General features: G+C 41.3%; 1 protein-coding gene across 1 annotated transcript in view; it reads left to right on the plus strand.

The window, feature by feature from the left end:
• The window catches only part of pcxb (pyruvate carboxylase b), a 345,950-nt gene that overhangs the window by 104,954 nt on the left and 214,937 nt on the right, over window positions 1-26,059 (plus strand). The window contains exon 11 of the mRNA XM_050067843.1: window positions 6,510-6,672. Within this exon, the coding sequence (XP_049923800.1) occupies window positions 6,510-6,672 (163 nt within the window). The remainder of the gene's footprint in view (window positions 1-6,509; window positions 6,673-26,059) is intronic.

The raw sequence follows: 26,059 nt of genomic DNA on the forward strand, positions 1-26,059 counted from the left end.
GTATTACAATGTTTATTTCCTGACTTCCCTGCGAGCCTAGCATACCAGAAAAAAGGAGTCAAATTTTCCACTTTGTTCCATTTGGCTTGTTGTAATGTGATTATTTGGTAATTCTGGGGAAATATGCACTACTAAACCTCAATATCACCTGAAATGACAGGAGCCCAAAGGCAGGTTCTGCATTAGTACATAATTGTAATCTTGAGGCCCTGTACTGTAGAGGAGGCCTGAGTCAAAATCTAGTTTTAAGACTTATTATTTCATTTTATATTGTGCTTACATGCTGCATATTCCTAAATAAATTTCAGTTTAATTAAATTTCCACCAACTAATTGACACGGAGCAAACCGTGGGTCAGGTAGTGTTGCAGCTTAGGAGTACTTTGTAGTTGCTTTGGGCGCAAGGCAAAATATAATTAAAGTGCCATGTGTAGTTGGCTGTGTGCAAAGTGCTTGATGGCTACTTACATGACAGGGTACATGCACAATATGGAGAGAGTTGGAAGAAGTGGGGGCAAACAACTTTAGGATTAGATTTGTGGATAAACAGGTGGAACAACTTCAGTCAAGGTTAGTTTGATGGTGGATAAATACAAAACTTTGGAATGAATCTGGAATTAAACTTCAGCTGTGCTACAGTATCAAACCACTGTGTTTGTCTTTGTGTCCCTTTCCAATAATCCATTTTATGGTAAATAATTATATTTCTCACAGTTTTTGTGCACAGGGCACATTTATTGATCATTAGGTTACGACAAAAGTGAAAGAATAACCTTAAAAATAAGCTTTTGGAACAATTTTCCAGACATAATATACATCTGTATGCGATCTGTATCATAAGAAATGCCATAAAACCTTAGTTGTTTTTGGTATTGTATTTTTGTCTCATTGTCAGTACAGTCACTTGCTAGAAAACTGTGTCTTTCACAGTTTCTGCAGTTATCATTTATGAGTCTGTGTAAGCTCTCCAAACAATAAAATATCAGTTTGCCTCTCCAATGAAATAAAACTGCTTCTCACTTCCAGGGTTTCCATTCATGATTAATTCTTTTGCGTTTGCCTGACCCCTGTATCCTGTTTCACCAGTAAGTAGATCAAATGAAAGAAGCAAGATGCTTATAAAAAGCACCCTTTAATAGTTTGATAACTGTGCACACACCATCAATTTTTCAATTTCCACTTTTTTTATCGGCATGACATGTAATTACATCTGTGTTGCAAAAGCATAAAAGGAAACTAGTGGGTAACTAAAATAAAAGAAAGCCATGGCGATTGAAATCAAATCTGGTGAAAAAAGAATAGAATGATGAGCAGGAAAGTAACATCAAAGAAAGTCAAATTTCTTTTGTGCCCTCACATCTCATGTTTTGTACACAAGGCATACATCCATTCTGATTTATTCATATCAGAAGCTCCATAGATGTAAATGTCATTCATAATACACTGTGCTCATGCCATCAAAGACTATTAGATTTAAGTTGAATGGTTATTAGTTTCCATGCTTTGATATACTGACTTCTTCAAGTCTCCACATCAGTGACTGATTTAAATGCTGATTGTCAGACATGGTAATGTATGTGGAAGTATCTGCACTGACGGCGATATTGCCTGACTCACTCTCTGTACAGATGTTTCAGGTCAATCCTCCTCACTGTCTTTGGTTAATCCCCTGTGTTCTCTAACAGAGTTTTGCCAACTGTTCCAACCAGCAGCATTTCTTGTCATCACACTGAGAGTGTGCATGTGCTGTGGTGCATTTTCCAACTCCTACTTTTGCTGAAGGCACATCATCCTCATCCTCTTCCTGTGTAGCTCGGTCTTATTGTGGAACTTGCTAATGATACAAGGGACTTTTATTCTGTAACTGGCTGCACTGAGGGACAGATGTTGCTGCAGGCTCTTTAATTTGTCTAAGTCAAATTAGTATACAATGAATTCTATAAACCCTCGAGGGTCCTCATTCAATCAGTGTTGCCTTATGTTTTCAAAGTAGAAGAATTACATGGGGGGGAAAAACTAGGCCAAACTTGATTTATATGTAATAAAAAAAAAAACGTCCATGCATGGATGCCAAGTGTTTGACTCTAGACTCAGGAAATGTTCAGCTGGTCTTGTTTGCCACTGAAATGTGTTTATTTGCATAATATTAAGCGACTTACATCCCTGTGAAATGGAAGCCATTAGAATCTGTCACCTCGTGAGTTGCTGTTTTCAAATTTGGATACTTGTATTGCTGCCATTATGGGGACAGCCATGGCCATAGGCATTATGTTTTTGAGTTGTCCATCTCTCTGTCCATCTCAGTCTTGTGAACGCGATATCTCAGAAACGCCTGAAGAGAGTGTCTTGAAAATTTGACTCTAATTTCCATGTGGACTCAAGGATGAATTGATTAGATTTTGGTATTCAGATATTAGGGTCGCATTCAGGCATAACTCAAGAGTTTAAATGGTCAAAGATCAACTTTACTGTGACACCGTAATGTTCTGCAAAAACACTTCTCTGTCCATTATTCAACACCATATCTCAGAAGCAGAAGGGGAGACATTTGGTCAGATAATGAATTGGTGACACTAATCTTGGATGTTCTTGTTGAAACTGTGCTGATTATGTAGATCTTCTGTGCTGTTGGCTCGAAGATGTGTGAGAAGCATCCATGTTTTACAAGTTAGACCTTCTTTGTGTCATCTATATGTGAAATCTACTGTCATGGCTACAACTTTGTGTTCTATCCTGTTTCTGTGTAGTCCACCACATGTAATTGGTTCTGCTGATACTGAGCTTCAGGCGATTGTCATTTCATCATGTGACAAAGCTCTCCATCAGTCTGCTGCACTTCTTCTTTCTACTCCTGTGTAGGAATAGTCTCGAGATGAAGGCAACATGTTTCTCACTGGAAATTGCAATTTAAATGTTATTTTAGTTTCTTTTGCCTCACTTTTATTGAAAATGCAAATACTCTAATACCTCTTTCACACCATGACTAGGGTCAGACCAGGTTTTTCTGACCCATGTTCAGCCCTTTTTTGTCGATTCAAACCAAGCGAGTCAAAACAGTTCAGATACGACCTGAGTCACAACCCAGGAGCAATGCATACCGTTACCGTAGGTGTTGGAAATGTTGGAAATGGAAATGGGCTGGGGGTTTACACCTCATACAAAGTGGACAGCAACAACAATTGTTTCTGTATTTTCTGTTGTCTTGTATGTCATGAAAGGTGTACACCATCACAGCCATATTTTGTACTCGAATTCCTAACTTCTCAGCATATAAGCACAATACAGTAATGGACACAGTTAACTGGTTTTACCTGTGATATTATAACTGCTTCATTTTGAACATTACATTTCAACATACACAGAATATGTGTTTGGAGGGTTTGATTGTGCTGTAGCTATAAACTCAAGGAGGACTACAGAGAGAGGGGATGGTAGTGGGCAAAACATAAAGTGCCACAGAATAATTCATGTATGGGGGATAATATGGTGTAAATAAAGTTCATAGACCATTTTTATTTGTAATGAGTGCAAGAAAGAAAAAAAATGAGGAGTACAATACAGATTTACAGTATCTATCAATCACACATTCTTTCGTTGCATCTTTAAACAAGCTGAATGCAAGTCACATTGTTTCACAGGTTCCAGTCTTCAATTTTATTTGGTCCCAGTGAGAACAAATTCAGCGGATTTACACGCACACTGCATCTAAAATGATAATCTGTGGCCTGTACATGAGTGAATTTCCTCCTCAGGGCAAAAAAGAAGCAGTGTGTCCGAAAGACTGTAGATCATAGTACTGCCAGTCAGCTCAACCTAGCCCTCTTCATTTTTTGTTGTCGTTAGAATTTTGGTGCAGTGTTTGTGCTTGTCCAGTGCCTTCAGTTTGTTTGAGACCACTTTCTGTAAGCAGTCGATGCCTCTCTCATTCAGCAGCCTCGTTATGCTTGCACACACATTGTCCTTCACCTTACTGGTCATCTGCTTCATAATTTCCACCTCACCACAGTCGGCCAGGAGCTTCCACACCTCAAAGTCTTGCCACATCTCCACATTGTTCAAATCGTAGCTGTGACGTTAGCTGCAAACACTCCTGTTGCCATCAAGCTGTTTGTTTACCTGTTGTTTACAGGCAGCGGCGACCTGTGACAATTGAGTCAGGGCTGTGCACCTCCATTTGCAATGAATAACATAATTTGTCCCACCCTGATTGTTTGTGACCCTGGTGGTGTTCCCTTCTCATTGAAGCTGACCCTGGTACGACCCACCTCTTGACCTGGGCCGTAAAGCCGAGTCATTCAACCCCAGTTAACTCTTTCAAATAGAAAGTCAGCGCTGGTTCAACCCTGGTTTTAGCTCTCCGTGGGAACATGGTACAAGAAGTGATTGTTGAGTAAACTACTGAGAGAATTAAAGGAATTAATAAACTAACAAGCACTTTTATCATATTTCAGCTTTAGTATTCTTGATTATTGTCTTTGTTCAGCCCAGATTTACAGAAGGATGGATGAATAAATAAAATGACCAAAAAAAACAAAGTATCAGAGCAAATGCAATAATTGTGCTGAACACACTAGGTTACTTCAAACGTTTAGCTCTTGGCGACAGTACATTTTACAGTTGAGAGGGGTAGAGGCAAGAAAATGTCTTGTCCCACGCAGTGTCCTTAAAAGGCTGTAGCCACAGGAGCTGACAATGTGCTGGACCCCACAAAGACTAGTAACTAATCTGAGTCTGGAAACAAACTGGTGTCTTAATTAAATAAGTACTGGGAAACTGAGAATCATTTGCATAACTTCTGTTGGGGGCATCGCTCACAAAGTGAGTCATTTCATCATTTCCTTTTATTATTTAAGGACGCGAGCGGAGCTGTCTAATTTCAAAAATAGCAACATATTCATGAAAGTGTAACAAAAACATGACGTTAGCACTCGTCCAAGTTATTAAGATTGGATCTGCTTATTCCACCAACACATTTCACACCAGGCTGATGCATAATTGTCCTTCTGTTTGGCCAGAATGTGGATACCAGCTAATTGAGACATTAAGGAGACGGAAGCCAAGACGGTGTCCAAAATCCGAGCCTGTTTGCTAATGTGTGTGCCTTCTGTCTCTCATTCACCCTTCAAGGCGGCGAGGCTTCCAGGTTGTCTGAGTGTGTTTATGTTTGGCAGTGGACCGGGTGCAGGGACACAGCCGTTTGAGAATTATATGTCCCCACCCTCTGTGTCTGTCCACTGCAGCATTTAAAATGTGTCCAGAAAACAGTGATGAAAAAATACTCGAATACATTTTGGCGATGTGTTAGACTGCACAAGGTCATGAAACTTAACCTAGCAAGTCTCATTTGAGCTTTACATTTAAATAAATGCATACAGATGAGCCAAAATTGGTGTTAAGGGTTACGACTCATGGAAGTGGAAGAAAATAACTTTTCCATCCCTATCGCATTCAAATTCTTTCTAATATCGGGTAATTGCTGAATAAAAATTTGCATAATGTACTCCTATTTGTGTGTGTCTGGGCACAGAGCATTGTTGAATATTTGTGAATAAAATGTACTGTACATGTATTCAGCTTGTACGTTAGAGTTGGTGTGACAGAACAAATAGGCGAACACTGCACCGTGTGTTAAACTGAAACCTATTTTCTTAATTGGCTACATTCCCTTGTTATCTTTGGGGCTTTATTAAAGTTTAATAAAACAACCAGCAACCCTTCTCAGTTTTCAACGAACAATTTTGCATCCCAGTGTAATGCTTTCTGGTTAGTTGGAGTTTATCAGTACAGTATAGCACACAAGCAGAACATTGTACTGACTTTTTGTGAAGTTTGTTTGCATCAGTCACTAACATCATTGAAACCAGGCTTTTTTACGCTGCAGTGCCTTGTGTGTACATGAGTTCATGTAAGCAGAGAGTTGTAATTTAAATGAAGCAAAATATTACTCTTTAAGACCAAAAAGCATTGTTCTAGTTGCCTTTGGCTTAGTGCCTCTACATACCTTAGGACCTGGTTGATTGAGATCCTTTATAGCATACCTACTAAAGACTAATTAGACAAAAGTTATGCTGCTAATTTATAAGTTGTTTCCGTATGTGAAACTGCATTTTCCATATCCTGCTTTCTTCCCCAGGGGCCATTATTTCAGTAACGTCAAATTATAACTAAAGTTTCTTTTGTTTTAATCTACTTTGTTTTTGCCATTAAGAGGTATCCATGAGGGATTGTTTTTTCTGTCACGCATCGCAGATTCATTTGTTCAAATAAAGTGCTGGAAAAAAATCCTCCCATCCACTGCAAATCCACACCCGACCCATTCTGATTTGAGGCCAAGAATAACTAAAGATGTTTATATTGAATAAACGACCTTACTGGTCTTTTAAACCTTGGTAAAAGCAGATAAAATGTTCTCCACAGTGACATCAAGGGAAATTAAAGGCTATTCACACCATATTCAGGCCTTCAATCAATTTATTCACCTCATCGCCTCTCTCTCTGTCTCTCTCACAGTGTGGACCTGGTGCATGCCCAGCTGCATGTGTGTGAAGGCCGCAGCCTGCCAGAACTGGGCCTCAAACAAGATAAGATCAGGGTGAACGGCTGTGCGATCCAGTGCAGAGTGACGACTGAAGACCCTGCCAGAGGCTTCCAACCAGACACCGGAAGGATTGAGGTAGGGTTCATCTTGAAATGACTTGAAGGCTTTTCCCATACTGTGTTCAGGGAGACCACATGTGTACAGCAGAGCAATTCCTCATCCTTTACACGTCAGTTACAAGTGTAGAGAAAGTCTGCAAGTTGAGATGATTTGATTTGATAACCTACATAATTTGAAGTAAAATTTTTGAAAGGAGCTGCATGCAACTTTCAGAGCATATATATGATTCAGAGTCTGAGCTGGGATTGCCCAGCATAGAGGTGGCTGAGCCAGTGTCTAGCAGCTAACAGTGCTAAAAGCGAAAACAATACTGACAGAGCTAACAGTGTTATCATGGGATGGGGAAGCCAGAGGATAGATGTTACACTTCCACGACAACTGGTTGTAACTGTTTTTATAAGTGGTAAAACTATTGTCAGCACAGTACAGAGCGGGAATACAAATGCACACAAGGACTCACAGGGACTTGCATACATGCACAAGTGGCAGGACTGGCTACCAGATCTAAGAACAGAGAGGCTTTGATTACAACACACAGAGAGAGCATGACTGCATTCTCTGCTCAGGACGCCATTACTCCAGTGTGTACATGACAAATAGTGATGTGCTGATATATCAACGCTCTCAATGTCATATACAGCTCCTTTAAGTGCAAAATTTCACACTGTGCACTAAGTGAAGAGATTTTTTCCTTGTCTCCCACACTGTCTCCTAACTGGTTAATTTAGATGTTTTTGTATGTGACTAGCCAGTCAATCAATTTCTGATTTTATTTCACTAAACACAACACTGTGTTGTTCCTAGTAAAAGAGCACCAGCGAAGAAAACCAAATTCTCAACACAAACTTATTTTCTGTACCACTGAGATGATGCATTAAACACAGTCTTGGCTCATACTTCCTCTAGACTGAGATACGGTCCAGTTTCAACATTGAGTGGTAAAATGCCAAGTCCCAACTGGGCACATTAAGCTCTTTGCTTCCAAGATTAATTCTACAACACAATTCTCTCCTCTAATAATAATGCAAAATATAGGCAGTTTTCGTTAAGTCCACATGTCGTATCTACTTGGCTTGCAAAACAAAATGGCATCATATTTAGGTCTTCTGTTTTGCCACACATATGTTCTCTGCAGGATGCATCTGCTTTTGAGAGCTTGGTTTTGTATGGCGATATGGTGGTGTATAAACCACACAAATCAGCAAATGAGAGCAATGAATTAAAGAGCAATCATTGATTCTCAGTGGGATTTGTAGCACTAGCATCTCTTTTACATCATGAACAGTTGTTTTATTCAGGATTTGTGGCAATGACAGATAAAGCAACCTCCTCCAAGTGTGTGAACACATGTGTTAACGGTCACAGCTGCAGAGATCAACTCGCGCTCGAATTATGGGTCTGTCACATTTATCAATGCAGTAGCTTTCAGTGCTGCAATTATAAACATACATATGAGGTCTGTGTGTGGGATGACGTTATTTCAATATGCTTATGTGTATTTCCACATGACTGATGTTCATCATTGTCTCCCTGTGAGTGGGTGTGTATTTGCACCTTTAGTTGTTTAGTTTACAGGTTTGTGTATCTTTGTTTTGTACTGTAAATGCGTCATGTGGTAATGAATGTTGAGGTTGTGTGTCCATGTGCCTTTGTGAGAGCGAACCAGTAATTTCCTATACAAATGTCTATCCTGCCGATGAGGTCTGATCCCTGGATGCTTTTTGCTGTCAGGTGCTTTTGCCCTTCACCCTAGATTGTACATCCACCCCCTCTTCTTCTCTCACTCTGTTTTTCTTCCTATCATCCTCTGTCCTCTCCCTGTCTTTTATGCGTTTCTTTTTGCTGATTCTCTATTAGCTTTTATAGGCCTTAACGGTGTCACAAAGTGCTTTACAAATAATTAAATGGTAATGAAAGCCAGTTTGAATCAATAAAAATGGCACATTAGTTAAAACAAGGTTTAATAAGAATAAAAAGGCTATTTATCAGAATGAAAACAAATCAAACCGTGTGTTAAAGATAATGGTGATAATGGGGATTTTGACCTCAACAGAGCACAGCACTTAAAAAAGCCTTGGGGCCTCAATGGCCGTGGCTGGGTATGTTTAGTCTGTAGCCTAGTCTCTGCTAACCGTGGGAGGATTCTGCTCAAGGGGAATAAAAGTGAAATTAATTCTTTAACAGTGCAGAGAAGCTAAAAAACAAGTAATATAATGTGATCTGCACTCAGTTTCCTTCGGTATTCTGCCAGAAATCTGCAGTCTTGAGCTGAGCAGTGCACTCAAGCAGACCAGGGAAGCTGATCAATATTATTGTCTGCATGTCAAATTTACTGCAATTGGGAAACTATAAATTTCATAGAGACCCTCTGGTTTCTTACCGTTTCACCCGTTCGTCCAGCTTGTCATGGAACGCTGTGAATAAAATACTGCTATTGCTGCCTGGTGACTTAACACAGCGGTTTTTGACTCCTTGGATGTGATTGAATTTGACTTGCACTGGTGGCTTTCCAATCAAACAAATCATCTGTCTGTCGGTTCTGAGCGAGGGGGGGGGGGATTTATTTCAATTGAATTTGAGTCCATTAATTAATCCCCTGGGGGTAGTTGTTTTATTTCATTAACAGTTTATGTGGCTCAGTGATCAGACCAAATGTTTTATTTAACATTAACCAGATAAATCACCACATTCAGACGAAGCATTTATCTGCCAATATAGCTTTTTGAGCATTATGTGACATTCTCACTTTTGGTGTGCATTACTTTCCACTGTAAAAATAGCTGCTTTCACTGTATAGTGCCTTTCACAATAAATCGTCGCAGAGGAGTAGTTGTGGAATAGCTTGTGACCTTTCCACTTCAAGGACTTTCCTCCTTGTTTCCAATGCATATTTTTTCTCTTCAGCTCCCCCTGCATCTCTCGATTCTTCTCTCCCACCTACCACTCATCTTAAAATAATGTACTTTTTTCCCCACATTCATATCCTCCCCTGAAGGAGGTGCTTCTCCACTTCTTCCCCCCATTTCCATCTCACTCTCTCTTCTCTCACCCCTCTATCCGTTCCCCATCTCTTTACCCCACCTCTTTCTTTCTTCTCCTTCATATGCCATTTAGCCACACAGTTGAGCTATGAAATGTGTCAACGGAGTGACAAACTCCCCCTCCACCATTACCATGCAATATAAATGAACCAAACACAATCAGCACAGAACAGCATGGATAGAGGAATGCTATGTTTGAGGGACAGATGAATAAATGATTACCCAAGGGCTGTGACAAGGTCAGCAGCTCGAGTGACACAGTGAAAGGTGGATGGCAGGAGGCTGAGAATGTCGTCACGCTATGGGCATTTTGGTCACTTGAGGTGCAACTTGAATAATTTCCTTTGACTAGTGGAGATCAATTCAGTACCCTTTCCAGAATCAATACAGATACCCCACAACAGGATGCCCAAATCTCAGAGAAGCAAATGGTCGCATAGCAGAGTTTGAAGGATGCTGCAGTGTCATGAAACTTTTTACTAAAACTCGAGGGGTGATAGTGCTGTTGAAAATGCTGTGAGTTGCTCAGTGTGTTCAAGTCTGTGAAGGAGCTGCAGTGTCAACAGGAGAGGGCAGAAGTCATACACTGAAGTGGAAAAGCTACTTCTTCCACAAAGCACAAAAAATCAGCTATCCTGTACATAGCGCTAGAGTATCAAATGCCTTCCTATCTAAGAAGAGCATGAAGAAATGAGGAAGACAAAAGAACAGAAGGAGAAATGGAAGAGCTCATGAAATCAAGACATGGAGGAGGAACAAGCTTTTTTTTTTTTTTTTTAAAGATATTTTTATGGGCATTTTTTGCCTTTAATTGATAGGATAGTGAAGTGTGAAAGGGGAAGAGAGAGAGGGAGAGACATGCAGCAAAGGGCCACAGGCTGGAGTCGAACCCGGGCCGCTGCTGCAACAGCCTTGGCACCGACGCCCCAAGGAACAAGCTTTTGATACTGTACAGAGACAACAGGCTGATGAGTATTTGTGAAGAAATCAGAAGATCCAACAGGTCGAAACAGTGTTGGGTACATCCTTATTTTGCATCTCTTTGACTTCATTTTCTCTTCTGGTGATAAAATAGATAAAGGAAACAGGCATATGAGAGCGTTCCTTTCTTTTAATGGAGCTTTCAGAGCAGGTGAAGGAAATGGGCGAAGAAAGAGACAAAAACAACAGAAGCAAATGAAGTAGATTGTGTGCACCGAGGGAAAAATAAACGGCATTAAAAACAACAGTTACTCAGCTTTTAGTTAAAGTTCTGACCCACAATTGCAGTGTCGCGCCCCCTGCTGTTGCACTACGATTGTCTGGTGCTGTTCATTGCAGCGCAGGCAGTTTTCTATTTTGGGACAAGTACGTGTTTTTCAGTCAGTTCACACTCTGAATAGTGTGTAACGCTTAGGTGCTGAAGAAAAGAGAACTGCACTTACAAATGAGGACTGTGCCTGCTGCATACAGTGGGTTTGAGGAAAGTCTAGTTAAAGTCATCAATCTTTTGTCATTAGTTGACAAAACAATCTTAATTTAAGGTCCATCCACTCTTTACTCTGGAGGTTTTTATAGTATTGCATGGTCTCCATCTGCGGTGGAGTTTGCTCAGTTGCCATGGAACTGTGATGCTCAGATTATCCATGATTCTATGTGCTATAATGATGTCTCTGCATCTCCTCATTCATTTCAATGAGGCCAGAACATTGGCACAGCAGGAGTGCCAACACTGAAAACAGAGGTGTGAAATCCTTCCTAAGTTTTATAAATCACCACGCAGTGTTTGATATGGAAAAAGGCTGGTAGAGGCGTTTCACTTCATTTTGTCATCGGTACTTGAACGCAACCCTACCAACACAGTCCCTAGCACACCTGTCTCCTGTTTGAATGCCCCATGAGCCAGTCTGTTTGTGAACATGAGCTACTCTATTTCAAAGCCAGAAATTAGAGAAGTAAGGCTCAAACCTGTGATGTCATCAAGTACAAAGTCTGGAGCTGCTCCACAGACAGTGACAGGGAGACTGATTTCAGGGACCCACAGAATGTTTTTCTTCTTCTTTATACCCAAATGAGCTTTATACTGTTGTAGAGTTCTCAACTCTGAAACAGAAAATGTTCCCATATACTCAGAACTTTACTCTTGGTGCTCTCAGAGTCTGTTCAGACCTGGTAGTAACATGTGTTTCGGTGATCGGAACACAAGTGGACAGCCGAGACACATCGCTGTTCACACCTGTACCTACCATGCATCTCCAGCTGACCACTTGAGGTCAGATCTTGTTTCTGCCCTGTGCGCAGTTATTACGTCCACACTTTTGCTAGCTGCTCTGTTGCATGTTTGCTTGTCACGTTAGCGGTTGTGTCAGTACAGCTGGAGATATCGCTCTCAGCAGAATTGAACCCATCTCCTTTTCATGGGGCAAATCCAGGAATGTTTGTGTACAAACTTTCATGAAACCATCCAAATAGTTTTTGGAGATATTTCAGTTTGAAATAAAGCGGTGGAGTAACCTACCTACATGGCTGGAGCTACACCTCTAACAAAAAGCCCAAACCATGTTGTACTCAAACCTCAAAATTATGTAATATGCCATCCTTTTTAATGGAACCCTCTACCATGATACTTCATATAGTGTTTCCACAATTTCACATCAGGCAGCAGACCACAGTTATTCACCTCTAGAGAGTTCTGTACTAGTGACGTTAGACAGCTGCCTTAGCCACTGTCCGCTGTTATGAACATTGTCATCACTACTACATTGCACTGTGGGATATTTATGCTGGCGTGGTGCCAAATGTTTATTATAGTATGTCACCTGACATAGTGTAATTCACATACTATTGGTTTCATAAAAAGGTTGTGGACATACAATCTCACACACAGTTTTAGCCTACTTAATACCATGTTTGTATGGAAACACAGCTTAATGAAATCAGTTGCCAGGAAATAAATAAGCTGTTGCCTAGCAATGCAGTTCTAGTGAAATGGTCTATGCTTGATGACATAACACATTTGAGTTTTAGCTCTTTAGTTTTCGGATTTGGGAGAGGGTTGTTTGTGTCTACTGATAATTTAGGACTGTGTAGTCCATAGGAATTACATGTATGAATTCTGAAAATGGGTGTAGTTCTCCTTTAATTAAAAATGTATATAAATTAGAATAAATTATCCATGAACATATAAATATTAATCTAGCTTCATGCAATGCTGAGAAGAGGGAAGGAAGAGTAGTAGTCCTTAATTGGCAGGTCTGCAAGCGAAAGCTCTGCTGCTGCTCTGGGAGCAAAACACCGTCTGGTAAAACACTGGAGAAAGATTTGCACTCGGTGTAATCATATCAAAATATCTCAACTAATAGTGAATAGTATTTTTTTATGTCACCACAGCTGTGTATGAAAAAGCATTTACTTCTAGTCTTGACTATGCTGTCTGCATTTTCCTTAAAAATTGTCTTTTTCTTAGCTTCACATTTAGAGCTTTTTAAGTTGCACCGAAATTCAGGAGGGGCAGTTATTAAAAAGATTTTTATGTTTTAGGATGTGGTGCAACATACATGTTTAGGTAAAGAGGATGTCTTAGAGAGAAGGGGCACATAAAGGGAAAAATATTAAGACTAAGGTGTGAAGCAAGGGCTGGGTGATGGGGGAGATGAGGATGAGGAGTGATGGATGTCACAGCATGAGGGTAGCGGCAGCACCTGTCGACAGAATGACAGGGAGGGATGGACTGCGTGCTTTGGGATCAAGCAAGCAGGGAGGGAAAGGAGCGGAGGAGAGTATTAAAGCAGCACCTTGACATTTTGTATTTTAATCTATTTTTCTTCAGCAGGCACTCATCACATTCAATGTGTCCGCCAACCTTTTGGCACATAAGCTCCGTGATCAGGTTAGCTCGGTTGAGATGTGAAGCTGATTCCAAGAAGTAAAGAGTTGTTTAGGCCTTTACTCCCGATAAGTGGATGATGAAGACAATTTTATGAAGCCCAAAATCATGTTACTCCTGTAAAATAAAGAGAGGGAAATATAGCTTTGTCGTACAGTGTGGGGAAAACAGAAGGTGGGATAAATCTAATCTTTCCTCACACTGTACAGAGGGAAAGGGGTGAGTGAGGAGTGTGTGTGATGATTGTCTCTGTATCTGATAGCATCAACAAGGGAGCAGGGATCATACTGTTGTCTTTCCATCTACCTGCTGATCTATCCATTAATCTCCTTTCGCAGATATCTCCATTTTTCTGTAGTGAATCACTCCATCATGGTTGACCATTTCATTCCTCCTCTGTCCTTCTCTTTCTTTCTTACTATCCTACCCAACCTCTCCTCCTTTCTCCTTTGCCATTGATGCCCTTTTCTCCTAATGTCTCATTTTTAATTACCTCATTTCCAGATTTGTCCATTCACTCAAGCCCTTTTTACACACAGATCATGCAATAGTCCCTTCATTAACTCTACAGAACTACAGAACTCAACAACTCAGGCATCATGCCACCCCAGTGTGTGATTTTAGACTGCATGCTGGCATCCTGGGAGCAAAAGAGGTGTGACAGGTGTGACGTGTAACACTACAGCTTTGGCCTCTAGTCTGACATTTAACACACGCATGAGCAGCACTTTCTAAACAAAAACTGGCATAACATTAACACTCTTGTCATATGTTCGCTGATCTCGCCCTCTGCTTGGAGGTCAAAGACCTCCCAGACCTCATTGTCTCCCCAGGTGGCGGACATTTTCGGCTGCTGTTGTTCTTCTTTGAGTTAGCTGCTAACTGCTTCTAGCTGCTTTTTAAATCTCCTGTGGGTGGGTCGCAGACATAACATGTCATCAAAAGGTCACACTTGTCCTGTTGGCTGTCCTCTGAGGACATTTATTTGGCACTGTTACTGCCTCCACTGCCAGCTTAAAGGCCAGACAACTCTGTCCTCCTATTCCGTGATTGTATCGATTAGAAAGTACAGCCAAGTGGAATCATGGCACAACACTCCCAGTCTTAAAGAGGCTTCAGCCTGTAATCATTCCAACCATATATCCTTTCCTCCTCCTTCTCTTAGTTTTGCCCTTCCCCCCTGTTTCTCTCCCCCATCCCACCTTCTCTGTCTCCACAAAAAGACAGCAAGTAATAAGGCCAAATCCTGCTGTTCCTCTCTCCTCCCCGTGTTCCTATTATCTACCACCTCCTGTTTCTCAGCACCTCATTTCACTTTTTCCCTTTCCTCTTCCCCACTTTGCCTTCTCTCTGCCCTTCCTTCCCACTGTCATGTGCTATTCAGTGGACTTTTTAAAACATCCAAAGCAACCCATGTAGCTCCAGAGGAACTGAAACTCCTTACTCAGGCAGTATTTGTAGCCTGGAGCCAGCTACGAGACCTCACTCCTTCCTCCTCTTTCATTCCTTATCAGTCTGGATTTGAATATCAGAAAAGGATTTAACTGTCATCCCATAATTCTTCCCATAAATCAGTTGTCTCTTCTCCTCATTGTGTCAACCGGCGTTATTCACATCTGTCTCTGTTTCCACCACCCCGCGCCAACATGCAGCCTTCTCTTGTTTGTTTCTTTCATTGGAACACATTTGCATTCGTCACTCAATGAATTAATCATACGTTGTACAATGGCGCCGCGTGCGTACGGGTATGCAAGCTTGTCTGTTTCTTTTTGCGTGAGCGTGTGCATATGTGCCCCATTCTCCAGGGAACAATTTTGAGTTCTAAAATAGGTTGAGTCTTAATTAGAGGAAGGGCGTTTGTCTTGTGTCCCACATCATCGTAAACACCTGCATTTACACACTATAAACACCCCGCACCCCGCATTGATCCACCTCAGTTGACACTGTCATGATTTGTTGTTGTGTTTTTCATTTTCTCCATTGCCATAAACAAAGCAGACAGTTGCCTATGTACTTGGTGATGAAAGAGATTGGGTTGTTTTGTGCTTAAATTTCTATGTTATGAAAAGAATCGAAACCACTGAATTATTTCCCTTTTTATGATGATTCAGGGCCACCAAAACTTACGAATGAGCAACTTTTAAAAATGACTTTGTGTTTACTCTCTTGGTTGATTTGTAAAAAGTGAGTGTGCGCACAAACCAGCACATCTTAAAGGCATCAATATATCTTTTTTTCCCCCAGGGCCAAAATAAAAATACCAAACTACAGGTGTGAAAGCACACTAAAACTTGTGACACGTGACAAATGCACAGTAATGAGAAATCTAGAGAGCATGAGGGACACAGCACTGTTCACATGCTTTCTTGTTAACTCTGGTAATACCCAGGACCCCTGACCATGTGTTTGAACCGTTTGAACACCAGAAACACACACCTGCAGTAGGGCAAACCACCAGCACTGCAGGTACAGACACCGACGCAGCCGAACAGGGTGTAATTTCCAAAGAAACCACCTTTGACCTTGAGGGGTCATGCATGAATAAAGTCACCAACGTGAGCTGACTTGTTAGATTCAGTGTGTGTCTGCAGAGTGTGTCTGCAGAGTGTACATTGGTGTGTGATTGAGAAAGAACATGTCACTGTGTGTGCTTTTTGTGACTGTGTGCGTAACCATCCTGATGTTTTTGTCACATAATCTCTGGTCAAATCTCATCTATTTTTGAGTGTGATACGGTGTTCCCCCCTCCTCGCTCCATCTCTGCCACTCATCGCCATGGTAATTATGGGCTCAAATTAGCCCAGTATTTTATGGAGTGACATTTCTATTTCTCCCTTTCCTCCATTAGTGCACTCTCCACTCACTTCTCTGCTCATGCATTCAGTAGTATTGTCCAATTACTGTCTCACTGTCTTTTGCCCTGCTCTGCCTCTCTGATGCCTCTCCATCCCGTCTCCCCTCTCTGTGTGTCGTCCCATCATTTGTAATTTCATTTATTAAAATAGCCAGACAAAAATCATTACTAATAATATACAACCTGCGCAGAAATCATTACTAATAATATGGAGTCAGAAACATTTTAATCACAGATATTCAACAATTGAAAGTGCAGATGAGTGTTTGTTGTTTGAGGTTTTTGCCACTGATTGCATTTTCTTTTTTCCAATAGCTCTGCACATGTGGGTCAATACAACGAGACTAGTTTTTCGTCCTGCTCCTGCAGCTCATCCAGGAGAGTCTAATTGCTGAACACTGGATTCTATTGTCATTCAAAAACCAAAGCTTATTGAAAAGACGGGAAACGTGCATGAGCGCACTCTCTGAAACAGCCTGTCACACACTCAATTTTCAGACTAACTGCTCCTGGTTCCAGGTGTAGTGACAAAAAATCCTAAAAGTATTACAGACAATCAATACAATAGATTTTTGAGATCATGTCTGTTACTTTATCTTCATTTACTTAAGATGATATAGATCTCCTCCCAATTATAGAGAATAGTAATGATTACCTGTTTCAATTTTTGCAATAATTGAAACAAGTTAGATAATTCCTGGAGAGATTTGGTCTGTTAAAATAGTAGTAGTAAATGGATACATCTCAGGGGAGAAAATGATACAAAAAACAAATAAAGCAAATGAGTTTCGTGACAACATTGTCAAGCAGAGCTTTTAGATGTCATTAAGAGGAACAGTAAGTGGGAAAAGAAAGCATGAATCCACAAATAGCTGCAGAATAGTTTCCATATCTTCAAGCTACCTGAGGCCTGTAACTTGGCTTAAACCTACTGCACCAGGCAAGTTGGTTATAATGTAGAGATGAGATGTAACTTAAAATGTACACCGCGTCTGAGCAGCTTATTAACTGGTGACATTATGGAACGGTTTGAAAAATGGTAGGGTCTAAAAATAATAGAGCCAGAGATCGTTTTTCTTGGATATATTTAGCAGTAGCATATTGTGACAGTCTTTACATTCACGGTGACACTGACATGCAGCTAGATCCTGAGCTATAATGTTACCGTTATGCTGCTTCCACTATGGGAATTGGCATGTGTACCAACTGATTGTGTAAAAAAGAAACTTGTAATTTACAGGCACATAAAAAAACACTCTCAATGACCATATTTATGTGTGACACAGCCATCCTTGCCTCTTTGCCATCCGCTAAACCCACCCGTTTTTTTAGTGGCCCAATCAAATGTGAAGGATTTGAATGAAATTCCTCTTGTAACTGTATGCCAATCAAATATTCTCTTCCACTGGGGGATACGCCACAGAACAAAAGCTAGGATGCTACAACTTCTGTTTCACTGGGACCATAAGTGGGGAAACTGTAAATATAGGTAGCTACATATATTGTTTACAGTCATTTCTTCACTGCTTATACAGCCTGAAGGTCATCTCTGCAGTACTTTCTCTTTGCATTTCCATATGTCGACTTCCATTTTTCACAGGCAGGCACAAATTTCAGCCTAATCTTGAGAAGAAAAAAAAAACATTTACAACCTAATATGCATCCTGGTATCTAAATAAAAGAAAAATGATCCTCTCCACTCCTGTTCACCTTACCTGTGCTGAGTCTGGGGTATGCACCTTGTGAATAATCCATATCTGATCACAACACCGTTTCTTTGTTTTTTTTTTATCCTTTTTTATCCTCTTTATACACTATCACTTTCTGTGTGGCAATAAATTCACAAAGGGCCACAACATGTTCTCAGCCATAAAGAAAGCGGTGACACTTTTTCGTATACATCTCTCCAGGAACAGCAGCTACGTCTCTGCTTATATTTTATCTCTCTGTATAACTCCATATATAGTAATAGGTGACCTGTTCCCATCTCTACTGTATCTCCCTCCACCCCACTATATTTTTCCCCCTATTATCCCTCACACCCTTTTCTCTGCAGCCATTTCCATCTGCCCTCCTCACTTCCTGCTGTCACTATCAATTTCCTTCTGTTTTTGTTGACTTGATGCACATGCATGTAGATGTGTGTCTGCATGCATACAGGTGTGTTTGTGTGTCTATAATTGAATGTCCCCGCTGTCGACAAGCCTCCTCCTAGTCTCATATTCCTGTCGTTTATGCTGTTTTTCCATCTGATCCACTTTCTCCTCCCTTCCTCCTAACTCCTCTCATTTATCATTCCTCCTCTGTTTTCACTTTCTGTCTGTTCTGTTGCTATCTCCCTCCCATCTCCCCTCTTCCATTTCATATTTTCCTCCGCGTTAGTTTTCTCTCTAGTTATTATTCACCTTTTCTCTCTCCGTCATTTCTCATCTCTCCCTCGTGTACCGTTGTCTCGTTCCGTCTCTCCCTCTGCTCTGTTAGTTGATTTGTTTTTGCAGCTTCATATTTCCTACCATGTCTTCTTTCACCCTGTTTTCACATTGTTGTCTTCTATTTTTTGCCCCTTTTCTCTCTCCTACCTTCCTTGTTGTGTCTGCTCTTTTTCTCCTCGCCTCTCTCTCTCTCGTGTTGCTGATTTGTTTTTGCAGGTCTCTCTTCGCTTTCTGCTTTTTCTCCTCTTTCATCTAATTTTTACACTCTTGTTCTGTCGTTTTTCTTTCTCAGCCCCCCTCCCCTTTCCATTTGTTTGTACATCTCCTATTGTCTCCCCTGCTTACATCCTTCCCCTCTATCTCTCATTCTCCATCCTTCCATTGCTCTCTATGGAAATCTTCTCCTTATTTGTCGCTTCTTAGTCCCCTATTCCGCCATCGTGGTCGCCCCTCCCTAACTCGTTTATTTTTAAATCGGATTCCTCCCTTCTCTTCCTCCTCCTTTTTATATACACCTGGTCCCCTGTTTCCTCTTTTCACAATATACCTCCCTCTTTCCTCCACTCACAGTGCCCTATTTGTCATTCTCTCTTGCTCCTTTTTCATACCTGGATGCCATTTCCTCCATAGTTTGCCTCCCTCTTCCTTTCTCCTTCTCTATATAGTTTCTCTGTCTGTCTACACTGTTTGTGTTTGTATTTTCCAAGATGTCTTATAGACACACTCACTCTCTTTTTTTCTGTAATTATTTTCTTTCCCCCAGTCTCTGAGATGGGTGTTTGCTAATCTCATCGTGTGTGTGTGTGTGTGTGTGTGTGTGTGTGTGTGTGTGCGTGTGCCCTTTTTGCTGTGTGTTTTATTCAGTGTTCAGTGATATGAGGCAGCTGGCTGCAGGGAGGGAGCAACAGTCCCAGATTTTTCCATTTAAGCATTCAAACCAGTGTGTTCTGAAAATGATCTCATTTTCTGCAAATGTTTATCTCTGAAAGTGTTTTCATTGTCCTTTATTCTTTGAAATAAAATTTCCAGGGCTCCAGAATTGTCGATCCATCAGTATTGTTAAAACCACCGGGCTGTGTTTTTGAGAACAGTTTAAAATCCTCCCTGACTGCCTGAGTGACACAGACTGAGATCATGATTAAATAACTGTATGTTTTACATGGGTTGCCTAATTGTTTAGATAAAATAAAAGCTTCATCAATGACACTAATAAGCATTTGTGGGAATGTGTTCATTCAGCTTTGAGGAACATAGCTTTTCTACTGTTGCCTCATTAATACTTGAATGACAGTTCCATTCATGGATTTTAGGACATTTGGCTCTGATCTAATTTGTGCTGAAATTATTAGGGCGAATGTTTTAGTTAGACGGAATTATAGAAATATTTTATCGGCCATGTCAAAAAACTGGGCTATGTTGTAAAAAGATGCAAATACTTATGAAAGTGGTGCTATAAGACCAGAGAAAACAAAGCAATAGGGCTGTGGCATTTGCTTTTGCTCTAAAGGTAGAAAACCTACAGCTACCTGAATGCACTACACTGCACTGGACCAATAAACACACCCACTGGTGGATGACATAATGGCGTAACGATATGGTAACTGGTATATAAAGGTTGTAACAAACGATCTCCTATTACACAGGGTTCCTACAGTCGAGGTCATGAAATTTCACAATTGAATTTTCCAGGCACGGAAAAGTCATGGAATTATTAAAATCCACTGAATGTTTTCATTCAGTGTTGAAAATGAAATTTTGTTGTGTTTAATGAAATTGTTACAGTAATCTTCTGTGAATAACCTTTCACGTAATGTAACATAACGGCAAATTTACTTTCTGAAGCCGTTGACATAATTTGGCTCTAATAAGCATCGATGTGTGACAAGGTTTTATATACCATCACGTACATTTCTTTATTTTCCCGTCTCTTCCTCCATCGATGCCATCTAACTGAAATTATGTTTGAATAGAGTTTGAGTCTGATAAAATGCCGGGCAAGAAGAGCAAGAAAAACTAAAAAATTTATTATGGGTCCTTGAAAAGTCAGGGAAAAGTTTTGAAATTTCGTCCATGACAATGTATGGGAACCCTGATTACAGTTAAACTGTAAGCTAAAATATGTTGCTGAAAACATTTTAGGTGAAAAATAGGTTGGTTTGATCAGCGCTGCCTACTTTTACATTTGCTCTAAGTTTGAAAGAGAGCGGGGCAGCTCTCTCTCAGTCCACCTCTATACTCTTTGTGTCCATGGTGGCAGCAGGCATAAAAAATAAAAAAAGCAAGGATGTACAATCTGTAGTTTGAGAAACAGAAATGCGTCATCCAGTGGGTTTTTGCTGGTAAATGAGCAAGGCAATCTAGGCACTGGCAAGATGGAGGGAAGTTTAACAGTTCATTTACACATACTACCCACATTGTTATGATACAAAGCTGGGTGAATATTTGGAAAGTAATCTTTTAAGTGAAAGATTTTATTTTTTTACAGACATTGTTTTACTGCATTGTGTTGATGATCACACCCCGCATAGCCTGTGTTTAAAAGAGAGAGAAAATGAGTATGTGATAATGTGACGAGACTTGACTGAGAGAAACTTCGACACAGAAACACTACAATCTAAAATGGCTTGGGATGAGAAATGACACCTACAGTTGTTTAAAATGTACTGTAGTAAATATCCATATCAAATGAGCTTTACTTAAGAGGCAACAAACACTAGTTTCCCTTTAAGGCTTAATTACTGACATGTATCTTTGTGACTGGTGTGCTTTCATAGTGGAGCAGTGTGAAAACAGGACAGTCGTGATCCAGAATCATCTAGAGCCTGGTTTTCTGGTAAATATGTCAGATTTAAAGAAGAGTAGATAAAGGCTAAGCAAGTTGGTGAACAAGGACTTACGGTTGTGAATGATTTGAGGTCAAATTAAAGACTACAAATACTGTAGGAGACTAATTCTGTAAAATCCCAGTGTGGTATAGCACAGCCTGTCAAATCTGGCACAGTGGTACTTTGTACCAGCAAACCAACCAAGTTGGCTCGTTTAAAGTAATTTCTCTGGAGGTCGATTTTTTAGAATCTGTGACCCTCAGTTGCCAAGGCAGCATAGAGAAACGCCTAATCACAAGATGAATCTGACCTCATTTTCTTAGGCAAAGTCACAACTTTTAATTGGTATTAGTGACAGCAGCCGCGCGTTTCCTCTGAGAGCGTGGCCACTCATTTGGACTGGCAGACAAGCGATTCTCTGCATGTTAATAGAAAAACAGAATGACTGAAGAAAGGCCTCCTGGATTATTTTCAGTGGTAACCATTGTAAAAGTCCCCCGTGTCCTCCAGCGGCTCTGCATCAGTATGACAGGAGCCACAGCAAAGCCTTTGTTTCTCAAACGTTGAAACGAGCAGGCGCATTATAATGCAGAGATGGTGCGTGTTGGTGCACAGGCTTGCACATCAGTTGGTGGTCTTTTTGATGACAGAAAAGGAGAATTACCGTGAATTAATTTAGCGTGTTTTGACTAGTTTGACCAGGAATCTTTATGTTGGGGCCTCAAGTGGTTCAGATCAACCACTGAATCCCCGAGACACTTGACATTCTCAATATTTCCCACTTAGCCTAATTATGGTGAATATATTATTAATGGATAGATGGGTGTATATGGATACATTGTGTGTACTCCTAATGAGCATTGTTCAGAGTTTGGTCCCACAGACACCAAAGCAGTTAGTTCCTCTACTGTATGTATGCAAATGTGCCACTGTGGAAACTGTCAGGATTGTACTCTTTCGGCTCGGGTATAAGTGGCTCAGTTTGGGAAGTTTTTCTTTGTTTGCAAATAATTCTGTGTTTTCACCAGAGCTTTACATCATCTCTGAACGTGCTGACCATCCCCTTAACTTCCCCCTTACCTCATCTCTCCTTCTAATCTCTCCCTTTGCATAATCTGTCCTCCAGGCTCTCTGTGTCCATCCCTCCTTTCCATCCCGCTTCTCCTCCTTTCTACGTCTTCATCACCCACTGTTCTTTACCACCTTCCATCTCTTGCATATTTTTTTACTCTCCCCGCTGACCCCCGCGTTTCCTCAACTCTTTCCCTGCTCATCTTTATTCCAGCTCTCATCTCGTAAATTTTCCACTCTTTTTTTTTTTTTTTGCATCTCCTTTCATCTCATCTCTCTCTCTCTCTTTCTTTTCTTTCCCCTCTTGACATGCAGAATATGTCTAAGAGGTTTCAACATATGTGTCCTACATAACTACAGTGTGGCTGTAGTAGGTGTGTGTGTGTGTGTGTCTTTTTGTGTGTAATGCTGTGTTTACACTTTTTTCCCCCCGGTGTGTGTTCACTGGAGTGTCTGCGTCGTGGTGCATTCTTGATCCGTGCGTGCATTTACAGGTTTAGTGATGCATATGCATCTCTTTGTGTTTGTTTCCGCATCTGTATGTATGTCAGTATCTGTGAGTGTGTGCGTGCGTGTGTGAGAGTGTGCGTGTGTGTGAGGGTGGTTTTATCAGCTCTTGCAGATGGCCCCAGCCTCTCATCCATCGTTCCAGTGAAATGAAGAGCCCTCTGAAGAGTGAAGGCAGAGAAGAAAGGAATGGACAGACAGACATGGAGAGAGAGAGAGTGAGGGGGCGATGACTCACAGAGTGAGAGAGGGAGAGGGAGAGATGGAGGCATGGGGAGAAACAGCGAGAGGTGGAAAAGAAAAGAGGGCCATCAAAAGATGGAGAGATTGAGAGGAGTGATGGGGGAAGAGAGGGACCACCAGAAGGGTCTGTTTACACAAATCACTGTGGGGTGTGTGAAGTGTTCATCTAAGAGTGTGTGTCAGTGTGTGTGGGGGCCTGTAACACAAGCGTTTCAGACCTATCGGCATAGGCATGAATTTAAACCAAGTTTTTGATATTGCCCCAATAAACATCAGGCTTGTCAGCTTTAAGTGGCTGTGTGTGTGTGTGTGTGTGTGTGTGTGTGTGTGTGTGTGTGTGTGTGTGTGTGTGTGTGTGTGTGTGTGTGTGTTTGCGCGAGCGTGTGTGTGTGTGTTTTCCTGCAAGTGGGCATTTGCAAGTGAATTCTTCTTTGTCGATGTACAGCTCGCTGCAAAGGTTTGGTCACATAGCTAGAGGTGTGCGTGCGCATTTGTGTGTGACAGTTGGCTTGCATTAAAAAGAGGCTCCTCAAATCTCCTTGGGATACGGAGTGTTTGCGATGCAACACCCACAGGAGAGAAAACAAACAGAACAGAGACGGAGAGCAAGGGATAAACAGGAAAAAACAAGTGCGGGGAGAGATGAGGTGAAGGAAGCGAGTTTGTGCCACGTCAAGAAGCAGTGCAGCGAGCAGGTTGGAAAGGTGAACGAGTGTAACTCTGAAAACTGACTTAACAAACAGACTCTGGGGTGGTGAGGGGGGGAAAATAAGCAGCAGCGAGGGGAGGAGGGGTTGTTGACAGGTCGAGTGAAGAGGAAGTGGAAAGAAAGAGGGGTGACCCGCGGAGCAGGGAGGTATTTGTAAACCGCTTAAGGAAGTAAAAGTAAAAGGGGAGAAGAAAAGAAGGTCTGTGTTAGCATTTTGTCCTTTTTGATTATTTCTCCCTGTTGGGCTGTGAAATGTCACTTCCCGCAGGCCTTCTCTTTTATTGGGGAAAAAAGACAGTTGTGGCATGCAGAGATGGAAGAAAAAGATACAACAGAACACAAATAGTCATGAATGCAGGCACAACATTGAGTGTATTATCAAACCCGCTACTTCTTTTCATAGGAAGTGTGCTCAGGGTTTTTTCTGAGTCAGTTAAGGTGGCCATTTTGAAAAGGTATTATACTGTAGTTTGTTGCCTCTTTGTAACCCTCGTGTTTTCCTTAAACGCCAATGAGTACTGTTTTGGGTTGCGAAATGCTTCACTGAATAAAACATGAAACAAAATTGCAACTGGCTTTGCTGACTTGATCTCCTCAGGTTGGTTAATGGAAGGCAAGTTTACTGTGCAAAGACATCGAAGGCTGCTTCTCTGAGCGCTGCTGCTCCATGTTTGACAGTCGGTATCATGGCATGGATGGCTCAGCCACCAATTACCTTTTGTGTAGAATCTCGAACGTGCATAGAAGCAGCAGCCGAGGACTTCAGGGAGGCAAGTGGTACATAAAGAGTGTAAAAGTCAGTGGAAGCAAGAGATAAGCCATGCTGTGTGTAGAATCAGTGCTAAAATCAACAGGTCATCAGAAGAGTGCAGAAAGGATCAATGTTGTATGCTACCATTAAAACAAATCAGATAAAAAACTACTAAAGCTACTAAAAGCTGATTGAATCACAATATTTGTTCACAATAACTTCCTGGTAGAACACCTCTGAGTCCTGACACCTACATAAAATGCGGGTGCAGTGCTGAGCAAAGGCTGGCTCACTTGATTAGACTTGTGTGTGTGCTGGCTAACAGTATAGGCTAACATTAGATGACTAACGTTAGTACGAATGTAAATCACTGAGGCAAACTGTTAGGCATTGCAGCATACGGTCAAGCCCTAAATAGGCAAATATTTGCCTAAAGGCCCGAACAGACTCGGGCGTACTATTAACGGAGCGGACTCTGTGAGGAATGTCCGCAGTCATTCGGGCTTTCATAGTCGAGCGCACTTCCGCGTTGTAGTTTCCTGTAAAAATGTCCGTGAAAAATCCCCGCAATGTGAAAAATACACGCCGAGCGGTCACTGGTGCGCGGAGCGGAGTCCGCGCGGTCGTAAAATCTGAGCCTTGCACGCACAGGGCTTGCGGACGTCTGCTTTGAGTCTGCGCGGACCTCCGCGGAGTCCGTTCCACATACGTTCCACCCGAGTATATTCGGGCCTTAACTCTTGAGTCCAGTCAGAACAATAATCAGAGACATTAATACATTGATCTGGTTGTAATTGCAGTCTGGTCAGTGCCCCGTTTGGTCATGTATCATGATGTAACTTGGAGCAAACAGGGGCTTGAGTTGAGCTGAATGAGGCTGATGGACAGAGCCATGATCTGTATGTAGGCCGATAGCAGACAACAAAGGTGTACATTTAGATAAAACAAATGTCAGTAAGCATCACGTAATGTGTTTTTTAATCTGGTGCAATGACCCAATTAATTTTACTTGAACTGGCACCAAAGTCTGGCACAAATGCAAAATTCAAATGCTGTCACTGGCATAATGTCTTCTTTTATAGTTTCCTTGTCAGATACTGCATT

This window comes from Epinephelus moara, chromosome 17 (assembly GCF_006386435.1).
Source record: "Epinephelus moara isolate mb chromosome 17, YSFRI_EMoa_1.0, whole genome shotgun sequence".
NCBI classification, from domain to species: domain Eukaryota; kingdom Metazoa; phylum Chordata; class Actinopteri; order Perciformes; family Serranidae; genus Epinephelus; species Epinephelus moara.